Here is a 24958-nt window from a genome sequence, read left to right on the forward strand (position 1 = left end):
TGGAAGTGAGACAGCTTTAACCTTAATTTCCTATTTCCCAGGAGTTATTGCCATGCAGCCTATTGTTATGTTATAATCATAAGGATTAAAAGGATAGATAAGATATAGATAGAGCCTGCTCTCTTTCTCTCCCCCCCCTTAACCCCCACCCTCCCATTTTGCCTCCACACGTGAGGCTGGACTCCACTTTACGCAGCCCCGGTCCTCTAACATACCCAGAGACAGAGCACGTCCAAAGCAAAACAAGCCCTCACACAGCGGCGTTTAAGGATTAAAAAAATATAGATATCTATTGCCAATATAGTCTAAATACTATATGGCTAAAATATAATCATTAACAAACTATGAACTTAAAATATAATCTTCAGCAATCTTAAAGTATTAAGATAATAAACCTGGATAATAAACCCGGGGAATGGTGTTAGAAAGTGGTCCAGAATAAGCATAGTAAGTCTTAATGCAATAATAACAATAACAATAAACCAATAAACCAGTCTCCTTTAGGGTAGAGAAAAAATAAATAAATAATAAAAAAAAATAAAAACAAACACAAACGTCTATAACTGTAATTAAAACATAAACAGATAGCATCCGAGTAATAAAGAGGATGTATAATTATAATACCCGTATCTTTACAAATAGATCAGACAGTAGGTTATATATCCTTGCCATGTCATGACAGGCTACGACTCACGATTGTGTTTCAGAATAGTGTCGGGATCAGCTTTCTTAGTTCCTTTTCTGCTTCTTCCTTGCTGGTGAAGACATAGAATTAACCTTGCAATTCCACTTTTAGTTTGGCAGGATATACGAGGCTATATTTGATATCGGCTTGCCGTAACCATTGTTTAATGTTGTAGAAGGCTGCACGTCTAGTAGCTGTTGCGGGAGAGAAATCAGGGAAAATACGAATGTGGTTATTTTCATATATAATCTCTTTTTTTGTGTCTGAGGAGTGGCATCACCTCTAGCTTAAATAATAATCTCTCAAAGCGAATAATAAAAGATCTAGGTCTAACGGTATTTGATCCCCATACGCGATAAGCCGCTGCTATCTCAGAATCTGCTTTAAAGTCCTCTCCAATTATTTTAGAAAATAGTTCAGCTGCGAATTGCACTGGGTTTGGACTTTCTCGTTTCTTAGGTAGACCTTTCGTTCTAGTATTATAGCTTCTGCTTCCATCTTCCAAAGCAGCAAGTCTGTCTCCGAGTTTTTTGCATTCGGAGATGGCAGCTGTTGCTTTTCCTTCAGCAATGGCAGCTAGATTTTTAGCTGTTTCAATCCAAGTCGCGAATGTCTCCTTGACATCCTCCAGTTAATCAGCAAGTGTGCTCAGTTTAGACGTGGTATCCTGAATGGGCTCTTTAATTTTACCCAGCATATCTTTAAAGACTGCCTCAAAGCGAATATATATGCGTTTCTCCAAGTCTTTATTATTCTGCTGCAGCTTCTGTCGCAGCTTCTCATTTGCCGTCTCGCTTTTCCTTATATCTTTCTTTATCTCTTGCTGGGCTTGCTTGAGCTCAGCGATCATCACCTCCAGTTCAGAAAGATCGCCGTAGGTGAGGCAGTGGGCTCTATTACAGTCGGTGTTCCCAGCTCGTGTGGAGTAGTTGAAAGTGCGGACTGCAAGGCCTTTTCCAGTTTCAGATCTTCTCCAATCGGCGAGCTACGTCACTCGCACTCGTACATTCGCTCCCCATTTCACTCTCAGCCGAAGACAATGTAGCGGACCGTGGTCCCAAGGAGTCTGGGATTTCGCCCATCTGATCCAGGTCAGTCTCTGATATGCCATACTTTGAGCTTAAACTTGGACTTGTCTGTCTGAGCTTGGATGTAGCTTTAGTTTTCGTTTCTTTCTGAACCCCTTTCATGTTGGCCATGTTTATATATACTTACATATACTGTAGTACTACCCTCAGGTTGGATAAATACAGGATATCTCAGGATAATAAGATAATACGAAAAATAACACCGCTGCTAGTGGAGCTTCACTTCAGATGTCCATCTCTAGCAATGGACGAGACCAACTCTCGTAAGTAATTCTGCCATTAAGTTTATTGTGCGAGTTTGTATGTAAGGATTTCTCACATTATTGTGTTTATGATTTACTTGTAGTTTTACCCTATTCCAACTGCCTTCAGTAAAGAAAGAAAACTGGAAACTCTTGTCTGTGTGGTCATTGGAAAGGAGTTTATCTGACTGCCGATTCAGGCAGGGTGCTTGAGGCAGCGGGCAGGACAGAGGCATTAACAGTAGTATTAGCCACAGCCATAAAAGAATCAAGGAGAACTTTCTCCTCTCTGATCTAATGCAGCAGTGTTATCCTACTTTCCAGCTCAGCAATCTTTCCTGACAAACAGGCACAGTTTCTGCAGGCAATTGGAGAGCAGAGTGGAAACATGTAAGCACTTTTTGATGCAAAATTAGTGATGATCTTGTAGCAAGATAGCACAGAAAGCATTCCTTTATGCAGCCTTCCAAAATGTTCAAGGAGACAAAATAAACTTATAAAATGTTTATTGAAGAGTATTACTAAAAATCAGTCCTGTTTGTCCATAGTTCGTCTAGCAGCTTCTTCTGAAAAGACTTGTATTCAAGTATATCAGTTTTATTAGTCCACTGACAAAGCCTCACCTACAAGTATACACTCTAATATTATTAGACATGAAAAGGACAAATGTTCGTTCATGCTAAAGAGTACAGTGACACTGCTGTCAACTACTGAATGTACCATTGACGTTCTCATGAAGGGGACCAAGTAGCACATCAATTTTTATATGCTAGTAGTACCCAAACATATGAATTTAATTTTAAAAATGGACTTCAAGCACCTCATTGTTCTCTCTAATAACCAAACTAGTGTGGCAAAGAGTAGGATCTTCAAATATCAATTTGGTTATTTTGAACAATCTAGGTGATTAGATAGACTGAGTGGTCTGTTCTTATCACAACTGCTCTAAAGTCCAAAAACCTTTAGCCAAAGTTAATTTTGACCATACCTATCTCTGATGTACAGTAGCTCTGATATGAAAAAGGTTGCGTCTAAATGATGATTAAGTTGTTGTTCAGCTGTCTATGATGACGAAAAAGTACCTACATATTAAGGGGAAAACCATCGCTAGCATTTCCTTTCAGAATATAAACAACCAAAATTAAAAAAAAGATTAACAATGATTTAAACATGGCAAATTCTGTCTTAAATTAGAATACCAAAACAGCTTAAATGGAGAACAGATAACCATACTCTTAAAACAGGCTAATGTCACACTAGCTACTGTCACACAGGTGCGAAGAGTCAACTAAAGTGCCTGAATAATGGCAATTCCACTGCCGACCAGGGGGTGGCAGGGTGCACTAACTGTCTTTCTCGATCCCTTGTGGGCCATTCTTGGTAAATCCTGCAGGGTTCTGGCATCTTTGATGACATCACTTCCATTTCTGGTGCTTTCGATGATGTCACTTTTAAGGTCCCGCCTCTGATGATGTCCCTTCCGCTTCCAGCCCCGATGACATCTCTTCCTACACTGGTTTTTAAAGCCCTCATCTTAATTCAGTACCACAGTTCTGTTTTGGACTCAGTCTTGTGAACAACTCACTATCTTTAAATACCTTTTTGCAGCCAAGGTGGTTGTCCCAAACCTTTATGATGTCTATCTGTGGCACTACCTAAACTACAAAAGCCCTGAAAGACTTCAGATGTGTCATAATATGAAATCCTTTAAGAAGCTGATTAAGAGAGAGTCTTTAAGCAAAACTCAGGTGTACCTGGCTCCTTATCAGTTTCCATATGTTCCCAATTCTTCTAGCTAGATTACTTAATACCTTAGATACAATACCTTATCAAACTGGTTTTCTTTAAATCGAGACACGTAAAGTCATAGGCATCAATCTGACAAAGTTTATTTTTGTTGGTTTCTCTTAAAACCCTGACTTATTAGTGAAACACACTACCCATGCTGGCAGTTTCATACAAATACAGTATATCTGTTTGACTTTGCCTTTAAGTGCTTGCATTCATTTTCCTGAAAAACATGTTTAGATAACTGGCTAACACTTACTAGGAAGGACAATGGGACAATTATTATTTTTGTTCATTTCTGTTACTTCACCAGTATTATATGATATTTAAAAAAACTATTTAAAAGCCTTCATATATCACTACTTCTTTTCCTGCATAGTTTTACCTAATCTACACCAATTTACTGGATTTCACCTATTCTACCAGAGCATGTTAATCAGTTAATCTGTTATTTTTGTGAATGACCTATTGTTTGCTAAGTGCCTGGTATTCTTTTTAGTGTGCTGATCCAGGCTTAACCTTCTTATCGTTACATTTTTTCCTTGGAAAAAAGAAAACATGTAAAAAGCACTTGAAACATGGCTTTAAAAAATTATATTTATTAAATCTCATCTTTCTACTGTAAAACGTGCAAAACACTAAAAGTACAAAGTCAGTAGTGTAGAAAATATAATAATAATACAAATAATAGTAATAATGAATAATGATAAAAAAATAAAGCTAATACAGTATATACTGTAAAAATTGTGTGTCTGGTAGATGTTGAAGCATGATGAAATACACAATCCAATGTCACATTAGGGACAATAGTAGCGTGAATCCTTGCAGATTTTCTTTCTTGACCAGTCAGCCCATCAGAATCACTTTCTATTTCACTGTCTGTTACAGTTTCACTACCTGAAGACAGATTCAGTGTCATCACTGCTTGTTTCACTGTCAAGAGCATGCCACACCTGGGCTGCTGAAAAAAGTTTCTTACAAGACACCATTATGAGGCTAGGAGAAGACGCGTCTGCATCTTTACCTGGGTAACACTCAGGCCTGTTGATTATGCAAGAAACGCCTATATAATTTCCCAAGCAATGCGCTGCACTAATGCTGCTGGTACTTTTACAGCCGAGTAATCCTTGTGTCCAACATTTATGCAAGATGCATCTATATAGTTGCCCACTCAGAACTAACGCTTTCAGCACTGTTTTTGTAGCCCGAGTGACACTAGTGTCTAACGCCAAGGAATTTAAGGTCAGTATTCAAATATCAGTGTCTGTAGAAAAATAACACAAATAAAACTGATTTACGGTCTCACTCTCCAATAGACACATACAAAAACTAAAAAGATAATAGCTACCTGACAAAGATTCCTGTAACAAATAATCCTCCATTAGAATTGCTCTACAAGAGTGGCAAAATCAGAAATTGGAAAACCACAGTAGACCAGTAATGACAAAAGAGCATTGTTTTTGTATTGGAGAAAAAGCACAAGAAAAACTGGGACAGTTTCACTGAATTTCAAATCTAATGACACATGCGTTCTAATGACGCTTTAATTTCACATAATTTAGCTTTAATTTCACATACTTCAATATAAAAAAAATAATGAATTTGAAAATAAATACACATAGTTTAGTACATACCCAGAAACATCATAAGTGTTGTCTTTGTAAATGCAGCCATTGAAAATCCAGCGATGACGGACAGCAATCCAGTATATACAAGTTGAATATCTTGAAGGCAGCGAGAAAACAAGCAAACACCTATAAAGCTTGTCAGAAATACTAAAGTTGAAATTGCAGAGCCATAGCCAATTAAAATTTCATCCCAGCATAATGGTGAATTTAATTCATAAAGAATAAAAAGAGAAAGTCCACCTAAATTAGCAAAGTTATAAATTGAAAATGATAGTAGCAACAGAAGAAGCACAGTGTTTCTTTTGCAAGTAGAGTTTGCAAACAATAAATAAATACGATTAAAAAGTTTTGTAATAAATTCTTTCTTTGTAGTTTCAATATTTAAGGATGGCTGGATTGTCTCTTCCAGAAGAAGAGACACATAAATAATATTAAGGCACTGAAAAAGCACAGTAACAAGAAAAGGCCAAGAAAAACCTGCAGCTTTTAAAAAATATCCAGTAGCCAATGATGCTCCACCAGAAAACAAACCAATCAGCATGTCAATTAGTGCTATGCGAACAGCTTTATGGTTTTTGTTATTGCATAGATCAATCACATATGAAAAGCAACCACCCAAAAATGTGCCCAAACCACCAAAGAGTGAGCTCAAGAAGGAAGACACAAAAAAGATGTAAAGGTTTAAAGTGAAAAAGGAAACTAAAAAGTATGCTAAGAAAGACAAGAGTGACCCAATGAGTGGAAGTAGTATGATAATCTTGCGTCCCCGCTGATCACTGTATGTTACCAAGGTCAACGTAACAATGAGCGATGGAATCAGTGAAATCAAATCAAGGTACGTAAAAAACATGGATGCAGCTCTTTGTATTTCCTGAAACAGAAAAAACAAAAACAAATATATTCAAAAATAGCTAACAAATGAGTAATAGGGCAGAACAATTTTTTTAATAAAATGACTAACGCCAAATTAAGTTTTCCTAGAATTTATGATTAAAAATTGTAAAATAGAAACTAATTTAGTAAAGATATAGAAGACTCAAGCAATAAACTTAGAACAAATATTTCATGGCCGTATACTCATTGAAATTCACTGGGAGAAAATATATCAAGCACCAATAAAAGAACCTCCATTAAAAAGAAAACGATAATCTAATATTTTCAACAACAAATATGAAAACAATACAATTTTATTTAGAAAGCTACAGTCAAAGAAGTATTTCTTTATTCCTACTTAAAAAAAAATCATTAAACATTTAGTAAAATTATAGATCCCTGAAAACGTTTTTACATTTTTTTAAAACTAAAAACAATCTTTAAACAAATAGGAAACTACACAGAAAAATAACATACCACTGCAGCCTAATTATAATTCCTGTTAATTAAAATAAACATCTAGCTTAACTAGTCTTAAATGTAGGAGAGAGGCTTTTTAGGAAAGCAACAACATTTTGGCCTTCTCACAGGTATTCTTTGTTTTACATTGTTTACAGAACCCATGAAGCACCACAAAAAAGCCATTCACACCTACAATATCTAGTATCACTATCTACTATATAATGCTGACAGAAAGTTTTCAGCAAAGCATCAAAGGGTGGGAATTTGACTTTCTTGCTTGTCCAGTAGTTGCCTATAATCTTAGGAAATTATTTTCAAATAAGTACTGTATATCTGCACTTCAGTGGACAAAGCTGCTCTAGGCACACTCCACTGAAAAACAAAAAATATATAAAAATCGTGACAAACTCTCACGTGGCATCTATGACATTTTTTTCAGCAGTGCATGTGTTTTGTTTTATTCAATAAATGAGACGAGCCTTGGACTGAGCTTTCCCTCACACACCAGGTTGATGCATGCAATTGGCGTGCCTGTTGCGGTATCTGTGTATGTCTTCAATATAATGTTTGCACACACGTTTATTATACGCCCTGACTTTTCACAGGCTATTATCTTTAATGAAATGAGTGCAACATATCTAGTCTTGCTGATCGGACATAAAACAGGGCTCTTAGGCTTGAATCGGTGTGTAGACACACAATATCAGGTAATTGAGCTGTGAAAGTAAAATAAAAATGATAAATTAATAAATACAGAATAAATACAAAAACATGTTAGTTTGCTAGGTTTTTCAGCAGTTGGCAGACTCTTTTCACCTACCTACCTGTAGTTCAGTAGAGACATTGCCAATTTTACAAGGTTGATATCCCTCGTGGTTAAACGACCTTTTTAAAGGAAAAGTGCTTGGTCGACAACAATATGCTGATCTTATCAGTCTCTCGATCAATGACATTTTATTTTGAAAAAGGATTTCTCCCCTGTGAAGTGGCAGGTGAATTGTTGTCAACAAAATGCAGACACCTAAAACACCTAAACTGAAACGTTACTCACTTGTGATTTTTCTGTCCATAAGGTAAAGGTTTTGATGGCCAGCACATTCCGATTTCAGGCATTTGAATTACATCATGATATACAAGAAGCGCAAAGAAATGTGTTCACTCATCATAACAGACGTCAGACCAATGAATTCTGGAGTATGGCTTATTGTGTGTTGCTGTTTAAAAGCTACTGTGCACATACCGTAGCTTGGGCTCAGCCAGATCTATGGCTAACATGACGTCATTTACGAATAGACTTAAATTCTGTAAGAGATTCACTGAATGTAATACTTATCTGTGGAGCCACGGGGATCCAGTGAACTGCAGGTTTGAAAGCTACTGAGCACATTCAAAACAAAATCATCATCTTGGTGTGCTTCACTAACACTTGAATCAGAATCTATCCTGCTATCATAAGCAGCTCTTGAAAAACTGTCACTTTTGTCGCACAGTAAATCACTTTCCATACCATACACTTTACGTGCCTGTATTCAGTTTGCTCTTTCACCACAAATGCTGTGTGAACACCCACCCTCCAAGTTACAAAGGTTAAAGGTTAACGGCAAGAATATTTATTCAAAAATGAAAACTAAAAATATTTTTACCGTATATACTCACGTACAAGTCAGTTCTTGAAACCTGAAAAAAGCGATTATAAAATCAGACCCGGACTTATACGCCCATTCAAAAATGCGACACTTAATTCATTTTCTTGCCTCCTCCAATCTCGCATTAGTTTCTCAGACGCATCGAATTTTGTTTCAGCAGCGCAGTTACCAATTTCTTTCGCTACTTCAACGACGTTTGATTTAAAACCAGATTCATAGTTTCTCCTGATCGAATGCTCCATCATAGATAACGGATGCTCTTACAATAAAGGTGTATGAGGGTATGAGATACAAAAAACACAAACCGAGGATTACCGTGTGGTCACATAGGCACGAGAGACAGAGAGATAGAGAGGTTAGGACTACGTGCTGCATTGCCGCACCAACATAGAAAAAAAACAAGGCAGTGTGCTCTGTGGTTACTCTGTCCGGTGGGCGTTAGCATATCATAATTGTTTGGACCAATAGTGTGAGTTTTCCACATTTGACTTATACGACCAACATTATAAAATACCAGAAATTACATGATAAAATCTTGTCCTGACTTATCCGCGAGTATATATGGTAGTTATTTTATTTCAGTTAGTCTTTCCAGCTACTTTAATAGTTTCGTATAGTTTTTCATTATATTATTTCAGTTTACGAAAATGTTCTTTTATTAATATTTTGTTTTGAGTTTTCATTAACTATAATAACCCTGCTCTGAAGTAGTCAGGTCCTCATAAGCCATTAACCTCACCACATGTCACTGCTTCAGTACCGGCAGCACAAATCATGAAAATATAGTCTGCTGGTGCCAGCGGCTGAGGACCTTGTCTGTGCACTTGCATTACAGGTGCTTGTCAAGTGAATATTTTCATTGTTTGGTTATCTGTGCAATGGACGTCATTACAACATGAACAAATCTCTTGAAATGCGTGCTTGTTTCAAGTTTAACAGCAACATGCTTGCACTGACTGATTTCTTGAGTTGAAACATTCGATTTTTGCGGACTATACTCATTAGACCACTTAATCTGTTTGCTCATTGACAGTCAAGATTTGTTTAATGGCATTACTGTGAATTGTGAGTGTATTTTGCTGAAACTTGCATTGAAATATGCATAGGCCAGCATTTGTGGTCTTGCAACAGGAAAATTAAATCTAAGATTGTACTAAGATTATGTAAAAAAGCCAAAACTAAATAAAATAAAAACTAAAATTTTTAAACACATAAATAAATAAAAATAATTGTTGACTCCACTGAAAACTAGAATGAAATAAAATAAAAACTAAAACTATAATTAATATCAGAACTGAAATATCACTGGTTACAATACTCTCAGTGGTGCACTAAGAGTAACAATGCTAAAGCAGCTATGGTATTTGGAATACTTTGACCATTCTGTGCACCATTATAAAGTTACAGAATGATACAAATCAAGTGCCTTAACTTTGTAAATGATATGCAATTAATTTCAGTGTATTTGACTATACCAACTTCCTTTATGTACTTCTACGGTTCCCGCACAAAATAACATGAGTATTATATTTTAAAATTCCTCATTGTACCTGCATTTTTTTTTTTTTTTTAATTCTGATGGCACTGCAGAGTACGAGAGCCTAAATAGCATGACACTTTTAGTGTGTATTTCTTTTCCACCCACTACATAACTGCAAGATTGATGAAGTCAGTTGTAAACTTAAATGGTATTAATGTCCTGCAGTGATGTGAATTGAAACTCAAAGAGGCAAAACCAGTTTCAGAAAAAAATATCCCCTGCTACATCTGACAATGACTGTTCATCATGAACAACAAATCTTTTTCTTGCCACTTCATGTACTTTTCCTATCAATACAAACAGTGCCCTAAAAAGCTGGTTACCTTTGTTTTGCATAGCATTGGTAGTCATATCCAAGAAGATTTTGCACTCCTGAGGAGAAGTCTTCAATTGTTTGAAATAAATTGGTAGTGTTCATTTTTATTAGAATTAACTGCTGTCACTGAGAGATTCACAAGCTCACTGGAGATTGAGATGTGCCAACGTCAACATTACAAACTGAATCTGAAGAAGTGTGCTGTGAGAATTAACTGAAATACAAATTTTGCTGCTTAGGAACTTTTAAAGGTTCTTTCCTTTTAGAAGATTTTGTTTTGCTTTATTTTTCACTCGCACACAAGTGCAAATACCTGAGTGTTTGGAGGTGTCAGTGTAAAGTCATGTGTTACTTGTACTTGTTACCTTTATTCAAAACTAGCATAGGCAAGTAATGCGAGGGGAGGTAGGGCAGGAAACAGTAGCTGGAACTGACAAGTCTTAAGTAAATAATTGTCATTGTAGCATCATATAGTTTAGAGGAACAGCAATTACTTACTGTGAAGAAGTTAAGACTTAAGAGAATATATGGATAGAGCATCATTTATCACTGAAAGTAATTCCTCAGTGCTAGTAGAAAGCAAGGACAGATGCATTTATTTCTTAGGAAGAAAGCATTTATTTAAAAGTACAGGGGTTGGCGGACTTAAAGTGAGCAATAAGTAGAGGGATTTTGTGGTACATAAAGCATTAGCAAGTGAATGTCTTTTCACTTCACTCTATATCATCTATCTTATAGGTAACCTCAGTGAATTCAGTACAGTCTGCAGTTTCTACTGTAATGGAACCTATCAAGTAGGGACACAGCACCAGAGCTGCCTCCAGACCTTTCTTCTTCGAAAAGACAGGGCTACTTCTATCAATTCTACAGGCACAGGACACAAACAGGGCAGATGCGGACGTGCTTGTTTGGCACTGACGAGGCAACACCAAACACATTACTGTTATGTTTGTAATACTGGATAATTTGAAGTCCTTAAGTACTAACACTGGTATAAATAAAAGCAATTAAAAAAGCCATGTGGTTTGCGAACATAGAGCTGTGCTCTGTATTTCTCCAGTCATTTTATTTGCCCAGAGATTTTCTATAAATAATTGTCACCATAACAGACATGGACATATTTGTTGTCACCCCTCCATGAAAATAAGAGCAAGCCACAAACATCTCTGAATTAATTTGAAACTGGCAAAAAAACAGACTTTGCTTTAGACTTTTGATTTAACAGAATATTTAAAATAATAACACAATTGAAAATGTCATGGACAAAAATAATGGGACCCTTAACCTAATATTTTGATGCTCTCCATTAGACTTCTGTACCAGTCAACAGGTATTTTGGGCCATTCTTCCTGAGCAAACTGAAACAGCTTTGTCATGTTTGAAGGGTGCCTTTTCAGGACTACATGTTTCAGTTCTTTACATAGATGCTCAACAGGATTTAAATCAGGTCTTATAAAATTCCATTTCAGAATAGTCCAATGTTTTGTTCTTAGCTATTTTTGAGTGCTTTTAGCCGTGTGTTTTGGGTCATTAGTCTGTTGTAGGATCCATGACCTATGAATATGACAGTTCCCTAACACTAGGTGGTATATTACAGAATGTCTTTATAGCCTGGAGATGAGATATTATGGCAGCCTCAGTTCGGTGCTCTCTATTATTTTGTCTGTTTTTGTTTATTTGTCCCGCCATTTGGTGTTCAACTGTAATCAAGTACATCTGTGAAGAATAATTGAATATTCGGCAATTTAAGACCGGACTTTTCACAATTAAAAATGTTTCTGGATATTTTGTCCTGGGTATGACGTTAAACTGCAATCGGTCCTCCAACTTGCAGGGAAATCATGGGGGTTGGTGGAAGGATTGGCACTCCAGCCACCGTAAAAAAAAACTTCACACAGCTCCGAGATGACAGAAGGGACTTCTTTTTGCTCTCCGCGGGAGTAGCTCTGCTGCAGCCGCCCATAGGAGTGCTGCTCAAATCATGAAGGGGATGGGGTAAAGCACTCGGGAGCCCCATCTCCGGAAGAGTAAAAACCGTTGGAGAGCCAATAGCGTCAGGTCTGTTGGGAATCGGAACTGGTGTGGTGCTGAGGTGTTGCCTGCAGCACTCAGGTACCAATTTGAGGCAACCCATATGGGTAGACGCATGGAACGTCTTGTGTCTCCGACAAGATGATCATCTCCCTCTCCTGTTGGTGGAGCTGTGTAAACACCGCATTTCTTGTGGCAGCACTCTCTGATGTGCAGACTAGGGACTGGCCAGATCTCTGTAGGTGAATACATCATTTATTGGTCTGGTCGCTGTAATGGCTGTCATACTCGAGGAGTAGCTGTTGCTGTAGCAGACTGGCTTCTTCCTATGTTTTCCGATGTCACTCCTTTCAATGAGCATATTATGTGACTCAGATTACGGCACTCCCTGGGTGCCTTGTCTGTTGCCTCAGTGTATGCTCCTACTACGGTGAGTGATGTCTCAGAGAGGGAGACATTTTATTCGCAGCTTTACTCGGTGGTTGATGGGTGCCCACGAGGTGACACACCTCTGGTCATGGGTGACTTCAGTGCAGCCACTGGCACTGACAGGGCTGGCTATGAGGATTGTCTCGGTCCCCATGGGTCTGGTGACCGTGGTGAAAGTGACTCCATGTTCCTCGACTTTGCAAAAGGTCAGGGGCTGCAAATCGCTGGATCTTAGTTTCAGCGCCCAGAACCGCATTGTTGGACTTGATACTGCAATACTGGTGGTGCGGTGAAGGAGATCAATCACATCCTCCTGGGGAGATGCTCGATGTTCTGGCAAAATTGCAGGGTCTACAGAAGTGCCCAATTTGTGAATTCTGACCATAGACTTGTTGCTACTCTTAGGATCCAGTTTAGGTCCAGTAGGTTACCACCTATTAGGAAAATGAGCCTGGACTTGGCCAGACTCCAAGACCAGGCTGTTTCTAATGAGTTTCCATGCAGTTTGTGTGAGGAACTTGCAGATTTGGGTGCAACTGTTGATCCTAATGTGATGTGTTGACCTTAGTGACAAGACCCAGAAGGTTGCTGAAGGTTGTGTTGGTGTTACATCTCGCAGGGCACCCTAGATATCATCGAGAAGAGTTGCAGCGCATTGATCTATGGCAACTCTGGTCTATACTGGGAACTGAGAAAGATGGCTGTGAGGGCTCTGAGGGCAGATAAAGAGTAGTGTTAAAAGAATCTGTGAGCAAGTGACACACCATCTGTGGTCTAGCGACCCACATCCTGCTTGCAGGGGGATCAAAGCATTACGCACATCCGAATCTGTTCCTTGGAGAGTCGCAGTCAGGGCGGCAGATGGAACGGTCCTTACAGATGACACTGCAATTGAGACCCACTGGGATGGCTACTTTGAGCAGCTGTTCAAAGCTGATCCTCTGGCTAGGATGTTGGATATCTCTGGGTCCACGGCTCTTGAGGCTGATCCTCCAATTAGCTGTGAACCACCCAGTCTCACTGAGATTGCACAGGTGGTGAACCAGCTAAGGGGAGGAAAGGCTGCAGGGATCTGTGGTATCCAGGGTGAACTTCTCCAGGCTGGTGGTAAGGCTGTCCACCTGGCATTGCAAGCAATCTTTGCTTCCATTTGGGAGAGTGGCATCATCCCAACTGACTGGAAAAGGGACTTGTCGTCCTTATCTGGAAAGGGAAGGGTGATCACCTGGATTGCAGCAACCACAGGTGGAAAACACTGCTCTCTGTGCCGGGTAAGGTCTTTGCTAGGGTTGACCTCAAGAGGATCCGTGATTACTTGCTCACCTACCAGCAACCGGAACAGTCTGGTTTTACGCCTAAGATGTCCACCTTCGACCGCATCCTGGCAACGAGGGTTCTCATGGAGCACAAACACGAATATCGGCTGAGTTTCTTTGCAGCCTTTGTCGATTTTTGTAAAGCTTTCAACTCAGTTGATAGAGCTGCCCTGTGGGACAACCTGAGGGTTCATGGGATCCCCTTGAGTTTGCTGGATATCATGGCTGGCCTGTACGTTGGTACTGTGGGTGCTGTGCAAAGTGGAGGCAGAACCTCTGCATTTTTCCCAGTTGATTCTGAGGTTCGTCAGGGTTGTGTTCTTGCTCCTATTCTGTTCAATGCTTTTATGGACTAGGTGTTGGGCAAGGTTGTGGGGTCCAGTGGCTGTGGGGCATCTGTTGGTGAAAAAAGATTCACAGATCTTGACTTTGTTGATGATGCTGTGATCTTCGTAGAGTCAATGGAGGCTCTGATCGGGGCGCACAAGAGACTGAGCGAGGAGTCTGAGTGTCTGGGCTTGCGAGTGTCCTGGATAAAAACCAAGATCCAGGCCTTTAATGACCTCTTGGGCACAGCCATCAGCAGTGCGTGTTTTCGGAGAGAGTGTCAACCTTGTCAAAAGGTTTACTTACCTTGGCAGTGACATTCATGTCTCTGGTGACTCTTCCTGTGAAGTCAATAGACATATTGGAAGGTCATGAGGTCACTGGAAAGGGGTATGTGGTGCTCCCGATATCTATGCAAAAGGACGAAGTCCAGGTCTTTAGATTCCTGGTGCTTTTTGTCTTGCTATATGGTTGCAAGACATGGACACTATCCAGTGACCTGAGACAAAGGCTGGACTCATTTGGTACTGTGTCTCTCCGGAAAATCCTTAGGTACCGTTGGTTTGACTATGTATATTTAGGATTGACAAGATGGCGCCGACTGTTGAGGCACGCCGTCAGCCGCTCTGGCTTTTTTGTTTCTTATTTGTCCTGCTTTTTCCTCGGCTTACCTGTTCCTGTGATGCTCTTCTTGACTCGATCATTTCTTATGATCGCCTCACCCTTCTGGCTCTTCGAACGAGTGTGGGGATTTCTCAACATCTGACCCCTGAGTTCAGTCAAACCTTTGGCCGACTGTTTGAGGAAGTCCCAGCTTTCCTCATCACTGCCTACGGCTTGGCCGGTCGCCGATGGAAACGCCGCCACCGGGGTAAGCGCGGTGGCATCAGGGCTCGGTTCCGAGCTTCCCGGATCCTCTCTAGGAACAACTCTCCAGGCTCCCAACATGAGGTAATGTTGCCGGAATGCCATTTGCCCTCGGACGCTCCGGTGTACCTCCCTGCCTTGCTCCGTCACCGCCGCCGGGGGGTGAACTTTAACAACCTACGCCGTATCATGACAATATCAGCCGCCACGGCTGGTACGTCTCTGTTGACGCCCTCCCAGCCGGTTCGTTTCGCGCTGATAAATGCCAGATCGGTCATGAACAAAACTTTCATCCTGAAAGACTTTTTTCTTTCTAATGGCCTGGATTTTTTATGTACCGCTGAAACCTGGATTTTACCGGGTGAGACGCTCCCACTCACTGAAGTTTTGCCTCCGGGATGTTCCTTTATCAACACGCCGAGAGCGCAGGCGTGTGGCTTATTGACCTTATTTAAATCTGATTTTATTTGCAACCGCCCTTCCTTTCCCCTTTCATTTTCCCCTTCAACTTTTGAGCTCAGTATGTTTGAACTAGTCTGCTCACCACCGCTGCTGTGCACACTCATTTATCGCCTCCAAAATACAATAAGAACTTTTTAGATGAATTTGCAGCTTTCCTGGCTGATATTACCTACAGATATGATCGCTTCCTTTGTTTGGGTGATTTTAATGTCCATGTCTGCTGTCCCGTTAATCCTCTAGCAAAAGACTTTCTGGACATTATTGACTCCTTTGGTCTCTCTCAACTAGTGAACAGACCAACACATGGACAGGTTCACACACTGGACCTGGTTCTTTCTCGGGTCTCAGAATCAGTGACTTGGACATTCTGCCTCCCAGCTTTTCTGATCATTCGCCTGTTCTGTTTAATCTGGATTTGGTCTCTGTTGAGCATGGTAAATCCACCACCACCCGTCCCTCCCGTGTCATTCCCCCCTCTGCTGCTGAAGATTTTGCAGCTGCTTTTTCACCAATCTCCACATCATGTGAATCCACGGATGCTGATGTTTTATTGCAAACTTTCCACACTTCCTGCTGTTCTGTGATGGATGTCGTAGCCCCACTCAAACGGAGACAATCCAAAGTCAAGCATGACCCATGGCTAAATGAACAAACTCGCTCCATCAGGCAAAACTGTAGGCGGCTAGAACGTAAATGGAGGAAAGATGGTCTCACTGTTACCTTCGACTGCATGAGAGACGCGTGGTCCCAATACCAGAGAGCGTCAGAGGTGCAAGGAACCGTTTTTTCGCTGACATCATCTCAAAAAACTCTGGCAATCAACGTGTCTTATACAAAACACTAAATGCTGTCCTCTCTCCAGCCGTAACTGTTTTCCTGCTGCCTCCACTGCTCTTTGTAATCAGATCCTCACGTTTTTCTGGATAAGGTCACGAACATTAGATCCCAGATCTCCATTTCTTCTTCTGGCTCTGTTGATTTAGCCGCTCCTGCACGGTTCCCTCACCAGCTTTGAACCTATTTCGCTCCCCATCTGGAAAAATCGTTGCCTCAATGAAGCCTTCGGGCTCTCGGACGATGTGGTGCCGTCCAGACTGCTGAAAGATGTGTTTCCTGTGATTCGATATGATGTCCTAAAGATCATAACTAGTAGTCTATCCTCGGCTATAGTTCCTCATGCTTTCAAACACGCAGTTGTACATCCAATTGTGAAAAACCTGATCTTGACCCTGCCGTTCTTTCCAATCTTCGTCCAATCTCCAAACTACCTTTCTTGTCAAAAATACTAGAAAAGTAGTTTATGAGCAATTAACTCATCACCTACAGGACCATCAGGTAATGGATCTTTTCAGTCAGGCTTTAGGCCCCAACACAGCACAGAAACCGCGCATTTACGTGTCCTAAATGACGTCCTTTTGGCATTGGACTCAGGACTCCACGTGGTTATGGTTCTTCTCGACTTATCTGCTGCTTTCGACACAATCGACCACGACATCATGATCTCCGACTCAATCCTGGGCTGGTGTATCTGGCTTAGCCCTCGACTGGTTCAGGTCATATTTCTGCAACAGGACTCTCAGAGTCATGCTAGACGATTTTTCATCTGAATCAGTCCCACTCCCATGTGGGTCCCCAGGGTTCCATTTTAGGGCCACTACTTTTTCAATCTACATCCTGCCTTTAGGTGCAATTTTTAGAAAACATGCAATTTCATATCACCTATATGCTGACGACTGCCAAATTTATTTCTCCCTCAAGCCAACTGACTCCACCAAACCTCTCCTCGACTGCCTATCTGACATTAAGGACTGGCTGGCTGTAAACTTCCTTCACCTGAACGATTCAAAACCGAGGTCATTGTTTTAGTCCCGACTGCAAACAGGCTCCACCCCTTGGCCTCGTTTCTCTTCCCATTCCAGTAACTTCGTCTGTCTCCAATCTTGGAATCAAAATGGATACGTTCCTGAAAATGGATGCTCAAGTCAACAGCACAGTAAAATCCTGCTTTTTCCATCTAAGGCGAATCGCCAAACTCAAGCCTATTCTTTCTAACCACCTCCTGGAATCAGTAATTCATGCATTCATTACGTCCCGGCTTGACTACTCTAATTCCTGCCTTTTTGGTATCAGTAAAGCCACGCTTTCTAGACTCCAACTGGCTCAAAATGCGGCTGCAAGGCTTCTAACTGGAAGTAGCAGAATCCAACACATTTCACCATTTTGAAAACCCTACACTGGCTGCCGGTTAGATTCAGAATCGATTTTAAGATTCTCCTCCTAACCTATAAGGCATTAAACGGTCTAGCCCCCGCCTATTTGAGTGTCTTGCTCCATTGTCACAATCCCCCTTTGTGTTCTTAGATCCGCAGATCAGCTGCTCCTAACCGTTCCCAAGGCACGTTTTAAAGCTCGTGGTGAAAGGGCTTTCTCCGTCTGTGCACCCAGGCTCTGGAAATCCCTGCCCTTAGTGGTTAGGCAAGCCGCTTCAGTCGCCACATTCAAATCTCGCCTCAAAACGCACTTCTTCACATTGGCTTTTAATTCTTAACCTGTTTCATTTTCCACTTGCTTTTGCTATTTCTCTATTTTATTTGGTCCCTTGACCTGTTTTTAGTATCTCTGTTTTAATTCTCTCTTAATGTTTATTTTTAATATTTTGCTTTTAGTCCTGCTTGTTGTAACTGTACAGCGCTTTGGTCAGTTGTAATGCTGTGTTTTTAAGCGCTCAACAAATAAATATGGTATGGTATGGTATGTGTCAAATGAGCGGTTGCTCATGGAGTCCCGAATGAGGCACATTACCTGCATTGAGAGGGAGAGTCAGTTATGGCATTATGGCCATGTGGTACATTTCCCCGAGGGTGATCCAGCTTGTAAAATCCTCATTGTTGGGGACCTGAGTGGCTGGACCAGACCAAGGGGTCGCCCACATAAGACCTGGCTGAGGCTGATAGAGGGTCATTTCCGGAGGGTGGGACTGGATCGCGTGTCTGCCTGGGGGCGTTGCCAACCGGGATCCTGAGTTGTTTTGTTGTGTAGTGGGAGCAGCAATGCACTGTACTAGTGCATACTCCCCAACTTAGTTGGTGGAGCAGCAGTTGCCAACAGCAAATGCAGACAAAGGTATTGCAAAAGGGGGAAGCCTGCTGGTGCTCTCATTAGGCTAAAATGCCAATGTTTTCGAACAGTGCTCCCAAGTTTACATCAGGTGAACCTCTGCTATCTAGATAATAAAATAGATGAACTGTTACCCTTCAACAGAACTCACAAGGACTTTTCAGTTTCTTCTGCTCTGTGTTTAATGGAAACCTGGTTAAAATGATTCCATAGTGGACTTGGTATTACACCTGCCTGGCTTTAAACTTTATAGGGCGGACTGCACATTGGAGACATCAGTGAAAAGAAAAGGAGGTGGAATCTGATTTTATAACAATGAATGTTAAGTGTACTGATGTCACGGTGTTCAGTAAAATGTGCTGTCCTACCTTAGAAACTCTTTTTTGTTAACTGTAGGCCTTTGTATTAACCGCGGGAGTTTTCCTTATTTGAATAATGAGTTAATAATAGTTAATGTCTATGTCCCACCTCAAGCCTGAATGAGTGCGGCACTACAGAAATTGCATGATCACAGCATGATCACAAGCAAGGAGAAAAATCATTCAAACTCCCTTCCGATTGTTCTATGGGGATTTTAATAAGGCAAACCATGGAAAGGAACTTCCCAAATGTATGCTGCACATAAAGTGCCTTACCAAAGACAGAAACACACTGGATCATTGCTATACAGTGTTAAAACATGGCTACTATGAGGCCCCTGTGCAGTTTCAGTCTTCATTGATCACTGTTTGATTAATTTGCTCCCAACCTATAGGAATAAGTTAAAATCTGCTAAACTTGTGATTAATACAGTGAGAAGGTGGACTAATGACGCAAAGTTGAAGCTGCAAGTCTGCTTTGACTGTATGGACTGAGGTATTTTTGAAGATACTGCTGCTAATTTAGATGAATTAGCAGACACAGTAACATCTTATGTTAGCTTTTTGTGAAGATAAGAATTATGTTTCTAAACTTCTCTAGCGCCTTCAACACCATCCAACCTCTGCTCCTTAGGGGACAAGCTGACAGAGATGGGAGTAGATTCGTATCTGGTAGCATGGATTGTGGACTATCTTAAAGACAGACCTCAGTATGTGCGTCTTGGGAACTGCAGGTCTGACATTGTGGTCAACAACACAGGAGTGCCGTTGGGGACTGTACTTTCTCCGGTCCTGTTCAGCCTATATACATCGGACTTCCGAAACAACTCTGAGTCCTGCTACAGGCAAAAGTTTGCAGATGACACTGCTATCGTGGGCTGCATCAGGAGTGGGCAGGAGGAGGAGTATAGGAAACTAATCAAGGACTTTGTTAAATAGTGCGACTCAAACCACCTACAACTGAACACCAGCAAAACCAAGGACCTGGTGGTGGATTTTAGGAGGCTCAGGCCCCTCATGGACCGCGTGTGCTCATCAGAGGTAACTGTGTGCAGAGGGTGCAGACCTAAAAATACCTGGGCGTGCAGCTGGATGAAAAATTGGACTGGACTGCCAATACTGATGCTTTGTTTAAGAAAGGCCAGAGCCGACTATACTTCCTTAGAAGGCTGGTGTCTTTCAACATCTGCAGTAAGATGCTGCAGATGTTCTATCAGACAGTTGTGACAAGCGCCGTCTTCTACGCGGTGGTGTGCTGGAAAGGCAGCATAAAGAAGAGGGATGCCTCACGCCTGGACAAACTGGTGAGGAAGGCAGGCTCTACTTTAAAAACGGAGCTGGACAGTTTGACATCCATGGCAGAGCGACAGGCACTGAGCAGGCTCCTGTCAATAATGGAAAATCCTCTGCATCCACTGAACAGGATCATCTCCAGACAGAGGAGCAGGTTCAGCGACACACTGCTGTCACTGTCCTGCTCCACTGACAGACTGAGGAGATCATTCCTCCCCCACACTATGCGACTCTTCAATTCCACCCGAGGTGTAAACGTTAATATTATACAAAATTATTGTCTGTCAAGACCTAGTTAAAATTTAACAGTAAACCTTGGTTCGCTACAAAACTCAAGCAGCTTTGTTAAGCTAAGGAACTTGCCTAATGAAGTGATGACAGAACAGGTAAGGAACACACTGAAAAAAGAATTCAGATTGGCTAAAAAGAGAGTTATACTGAAAAGATGAATAATCTGAAGAGGATGTCTGTCGGCTCTTCAAAGGACAACACACTAGGAAAGCAACAGGTCAGGATGGGGTCTCACCTTTCTGCTTAAAAATATATGTGCTGATCAACTGGCCCCTGTCTTTACCTGTATTTTCAACAAATCATTGGTATTGTGTGAACTTCCCTTATATTTCAAACAAACCACAATCATATCAGTCCCCAAAAAATCCAGTGTAACAGGATTGAATGACTACAGGCACACCTGAAAGACATCACAGCTCCCTTGTTGGAACCTCTTCAGTTTGCTTACCGAGTGAACCAATCAGTGGGTGATGCAGTCAACATGGATGTGCACTACTTCCTGCAACATCTTGACAACCCAGAGACATATGCAAGGATTCCATTTGTGGACCTCAGCTCTGCATTCAACATAATAATCCTTGAGCTCCTCCACTCGAAACTCACCCAGCTTTACATCCCTGTCTCCACCTGCCAATGGATGAACCAATTTCCTGACCAATGCAAAACAGTTGGTAAAACTGGAGAAACTGACATCTAGCGATCGTATAATCCACACGGGTGCCCCTCCAGAGATGTGTGCTCTCCCCCCTCTACACTAATGACTACACCTCTGTCAAACATATCAAATATTCAGATGACACAACCATCATTAGGTTCATCAGGAATGGTGACTAGTCTGCATACAAATGGGAGGTTGAGCAGTTGGCCCTTTGGTGTAGTCATAACAATCTGAAACTAAACACTCAAAACTGTGGAGTTGACAGTAGATTTTAGGGGAGGTCCCACAATACTATCCTCCCTCTCTATATTTAATACTGCTGTGAAAGTTGTGAAAACCTTAACATTTCTACGATCTAACCTCCAGAGATTTGAAATGGGAGAACAATGTGAGATCCATTATAAAAAGGACACAACAAAAAATGTACTTCCTGCAACAGCTGAGGAAGTTCAACCTTCCACAGGAGATGCAGATTAAAATGTACACTTTATGAGAAGGCTAAACACTTAACACTATCAACTGCCAGAAAATGTTCAGAAGCCATTGAGAAGGCTAACAGAATGTTAGGTTATATAGTACAATGAGTAGAGTACAAGTCCAAGTAAGTTATGCTCAAGCTTTGTAATGCACTGGTTAGACCTCATCTCAAGTACTATGCACAGTTTTGGTCTCCAGACTATAAAAAAGACATGGCAGTGGTGGAAAAAGTCCAGAGAAGAGCAACTAGACTAGGTCTAAAGAAGAAGAATTATGAGGAAACATTAAAAGTGTTGAGACTATTCAGATTAAGCAAAATAACATTAAGAGGAAAAATGATTGCTGTTTTCAAAACTATGAATGGAATTAGTATAGTGGATCAAGACTGTTACTTTAACACAAATTCATCAAGAACATGGGGACACAGCTGGAAACAGGGTAAATACATGGAATAAGTTGCCAAGTAGTGTGATAGATAGGATTTTGGGGACTTTCAAAACTGTGCTTCACGTTAATTTTATAAGAATTAAGTGGACAAGATTGGCAAGCTTTGTTGGGCTGAATTGCCTGTTTTGATCTAGATTGTTCTAATAAAAAGACTCAATAAAATTATTAGTGATAAATATATTCCTTTATCCCCATTTAGAAAATGAACCCATGATTAAAAATGAATTGCAAAAAATTAAAAGACTTTAGACTAAGACCTGCTGCTGGTCATTGGTAGAGCTGCGCCCAATTATAATATTTTAAATGCATTCCAAACTCTATGCCTATTCAGCCTATTTGGTAATTGATAAATGACACATTTCTGGTATTCAAATGTTTAAAAAAAAAAAAAGAAAAAAGAAAAAAAAAGGTTAATCGTCCACAATTAGATGGAAACTCACTAAGACTAAAGGGTGCTGGACAAAACCTGTGTAAACAAATCCATGCCACAACAGATTTGCTCACTTTCAAAGAAATGCCTCACCTTTTCCAACCTGAATTCATGATTAATGTGTGCCAAAATGCTATAAAAACTGAATTTGCAGCTGCATAGTAAGTGGGTCTCTCGAACAATCAACATAGAGAAAAAGTGTAGGAATTTAATTTAGTGAAATCCCTTGGGAGAGGGTTAGACAGCACCCCACATTCTCCATTTTGGGCAATCTGTACTATTAGACTTGGACAACCTTTGGTCCATTAACCCCTCCCCCAACTTTGGTGTCCAGAGCATGTTCCCCTTCTGCAACACCAACAGCGTCTCTCTGTGTGCATACTGTGGAATTTACAGGACAAGCTCCCCTTCACTTTATAACTGGAGCCCCTCTGTGCACATACCATGTACTTTACGGAGTGCATGCCCTATAACTATCTTTTTGGTTTTTTTTTTTTTTGCTCTGGCAAGATGACGACCTGGGCAGCTGTCCATGTCAACAATGCTTAAATCTGCCACTGCAGCCCAACCTCTCTTGCTCACATGTTTGAGAAAGTCACTACTTTAAAACTTAGTCTCATTCCATAAAACACTGTTTATAATAATAATACATAGAACTGTTCACTCAGTGTTCAAAGACAGTTTAGATTCCAGAGAGGCATCACATCTGCTACCCAACCCCCACAGCAAGTAATAGAGATGTAGCCACCTTTACCTTTAGAAGAGATGCCCTTATTAATGTGAGAAACTGCTGCCAAGCTCCTTAAAGTATCTGGCACAACATACGTACATTTTTCTAATTTTATATCTGTCAGCAAGAAAAGACTAAAAACTTAATAATGCCAACAAAAAGCCTTCCCAAAAATTCTCTCTCTGGAAAGACAAGACATTAACTTATTTTATTTCCTAGTACTTTAAACAGAACAACATCTGAAAATTGTCCACTAACCACTTAAACATAAGCAATGGTTATTTGCATATTTATACATATAGTAGATAAAGCAGAAATTACATTATATTAACTGTTCAGAATAAGGATGGATGGCTCAATAAGTTGACCATTTCTGCTTACATTTTTGTGAATGTAAATTAGTTCAGTATACTTTTAAAATGACTAAAACCAACTCTTACTAAATACATGGATATACATACATGCATACTGCTTATAAAAAAACAATGATTATACAGCAACTTGGAAATGAGTTTAAAGAATATAGTATTGAAGTAATATGCATTGTGAACATCTTTGTCAGAGAAACAAAAAGATGGTTTTGTAATATACACTAAGTGTACACTGGAAAAAAACAGTATTAACCACGATAACAACATGTCAAAGTGTCACAAAGTTACACACCTGTTCAGTGCTTGAGGAGTTATTTTGTACTGTACAATGTGAAGAATTCACAGAGGCAGGCAAACTTGAGTTGCTGCGTTCCTCCCTTAACCGTTGATAAACAAATTGTTGCAAAAGAGGGTATGCCATGAAATTGGCGAAAGAATAAATTGCAACAACTGGCTCTATACAGTGGCACTTCCTCATTGCTGTTCCTTAGTGAGATTCAAGAGAGGTTCTAAACAGAAAAAAGACAAGCAAATCAAAGTATTTTTATAATTAGCATAAATTTTAAAACTCAAATTTGTCATTTGTACCAATAAAATGAAACATGCTTTATTAAAATAAGTATCATGAATTTACATCACAAAGCAAAACCATACAGACAGACTCTCTCATACGATACCAATTAAGAATTTACCAGTCTCTGATTAAGTCTTTTGAATATCAGGGGAAAATGCAGGCCTTGAGCTGTAAATCTGTAGTGATAAACAGTGAGCCACCACATGATCATTCATTTTCCCCTTAAAAGTAGTTAAAAAAACTGAGAAACTGTTGGAAGACAATTTCAATTACATTTTTATTACAGTAAATCTGCAGAAGAGAGCAAGCAAAATGGTCAGTATTTAAATATATTTGGTGTATTGCAGCTTGAATAAACACTGAATTGTAATGCTTAGCTCTCTTATGCAGTTTAGCAATAATATGGCTTCCCTGTAAATTGGAGAAGCTGGCAAGCACGATTCTGAAATCTTTGCCTTTCAGTTGAAGAGTGTGATTATATTGATGCCATGTAAACTGTTCTCTTTATATT

At 40.3% G+C, this 24958-nt stretch overlaps 1 protein-coding gene across 3 annotated transcripts in view; it reads right to left on the reverse strand.

Moving 5' to 3' along the window:
* The window catches only part of slc46a3 (solute carrier family 46 member 3), an 81053-nt gene extending 56651 nt beyond the window's left edge, over positions 1 to 24402 (reverse strand). Inside the window, exons 1-3 of one of the 3 annotated variants that reach the window (XM_039744930.1) lie at positions 24166 to 24402; positions 5438 to 6302; positions 701 to 879 (exon numbers count right to left, since the gene is read on the reverse strand). In XM_039744930.1, the coding sequence (XP_039600864.1) occupies positions 773 to 879; positions 5438 to 6302; positions 24166 to 24351 (1158 nt within the window). In that variant the 5' untranslated portion in view covers positions 24352 to 24402 and the 3' untranslated portion in view covers positions 701 to 772. Of the gene's footprint in view, positions 1 to 700; positions 880 to 5437; positions 6303 to 24165 lie in introns of those variants that run through there. The other 2 variants (XM_039744931.1, XM_039744929.1) reach the window with 2 other exon arrangements.
* Between the last annotated feature and the right edge of the window lie 556 nt (positions 24403 to 24958).

The sequence above is a fragment of the Polypterus senegalus genome, chromosome 2 (assembly GCF_016835505.1).
Source record: "Polypterus senegalus isolate Bchr_013 chromosome 2, ASM1683550v1, whole genome shotgun sequence".
NCBI lineage: Eukaryota > Metazoa > Chordata > Cladistia > Polypteriformes > Polypteridae > Polypterus > Polypterus senegalus.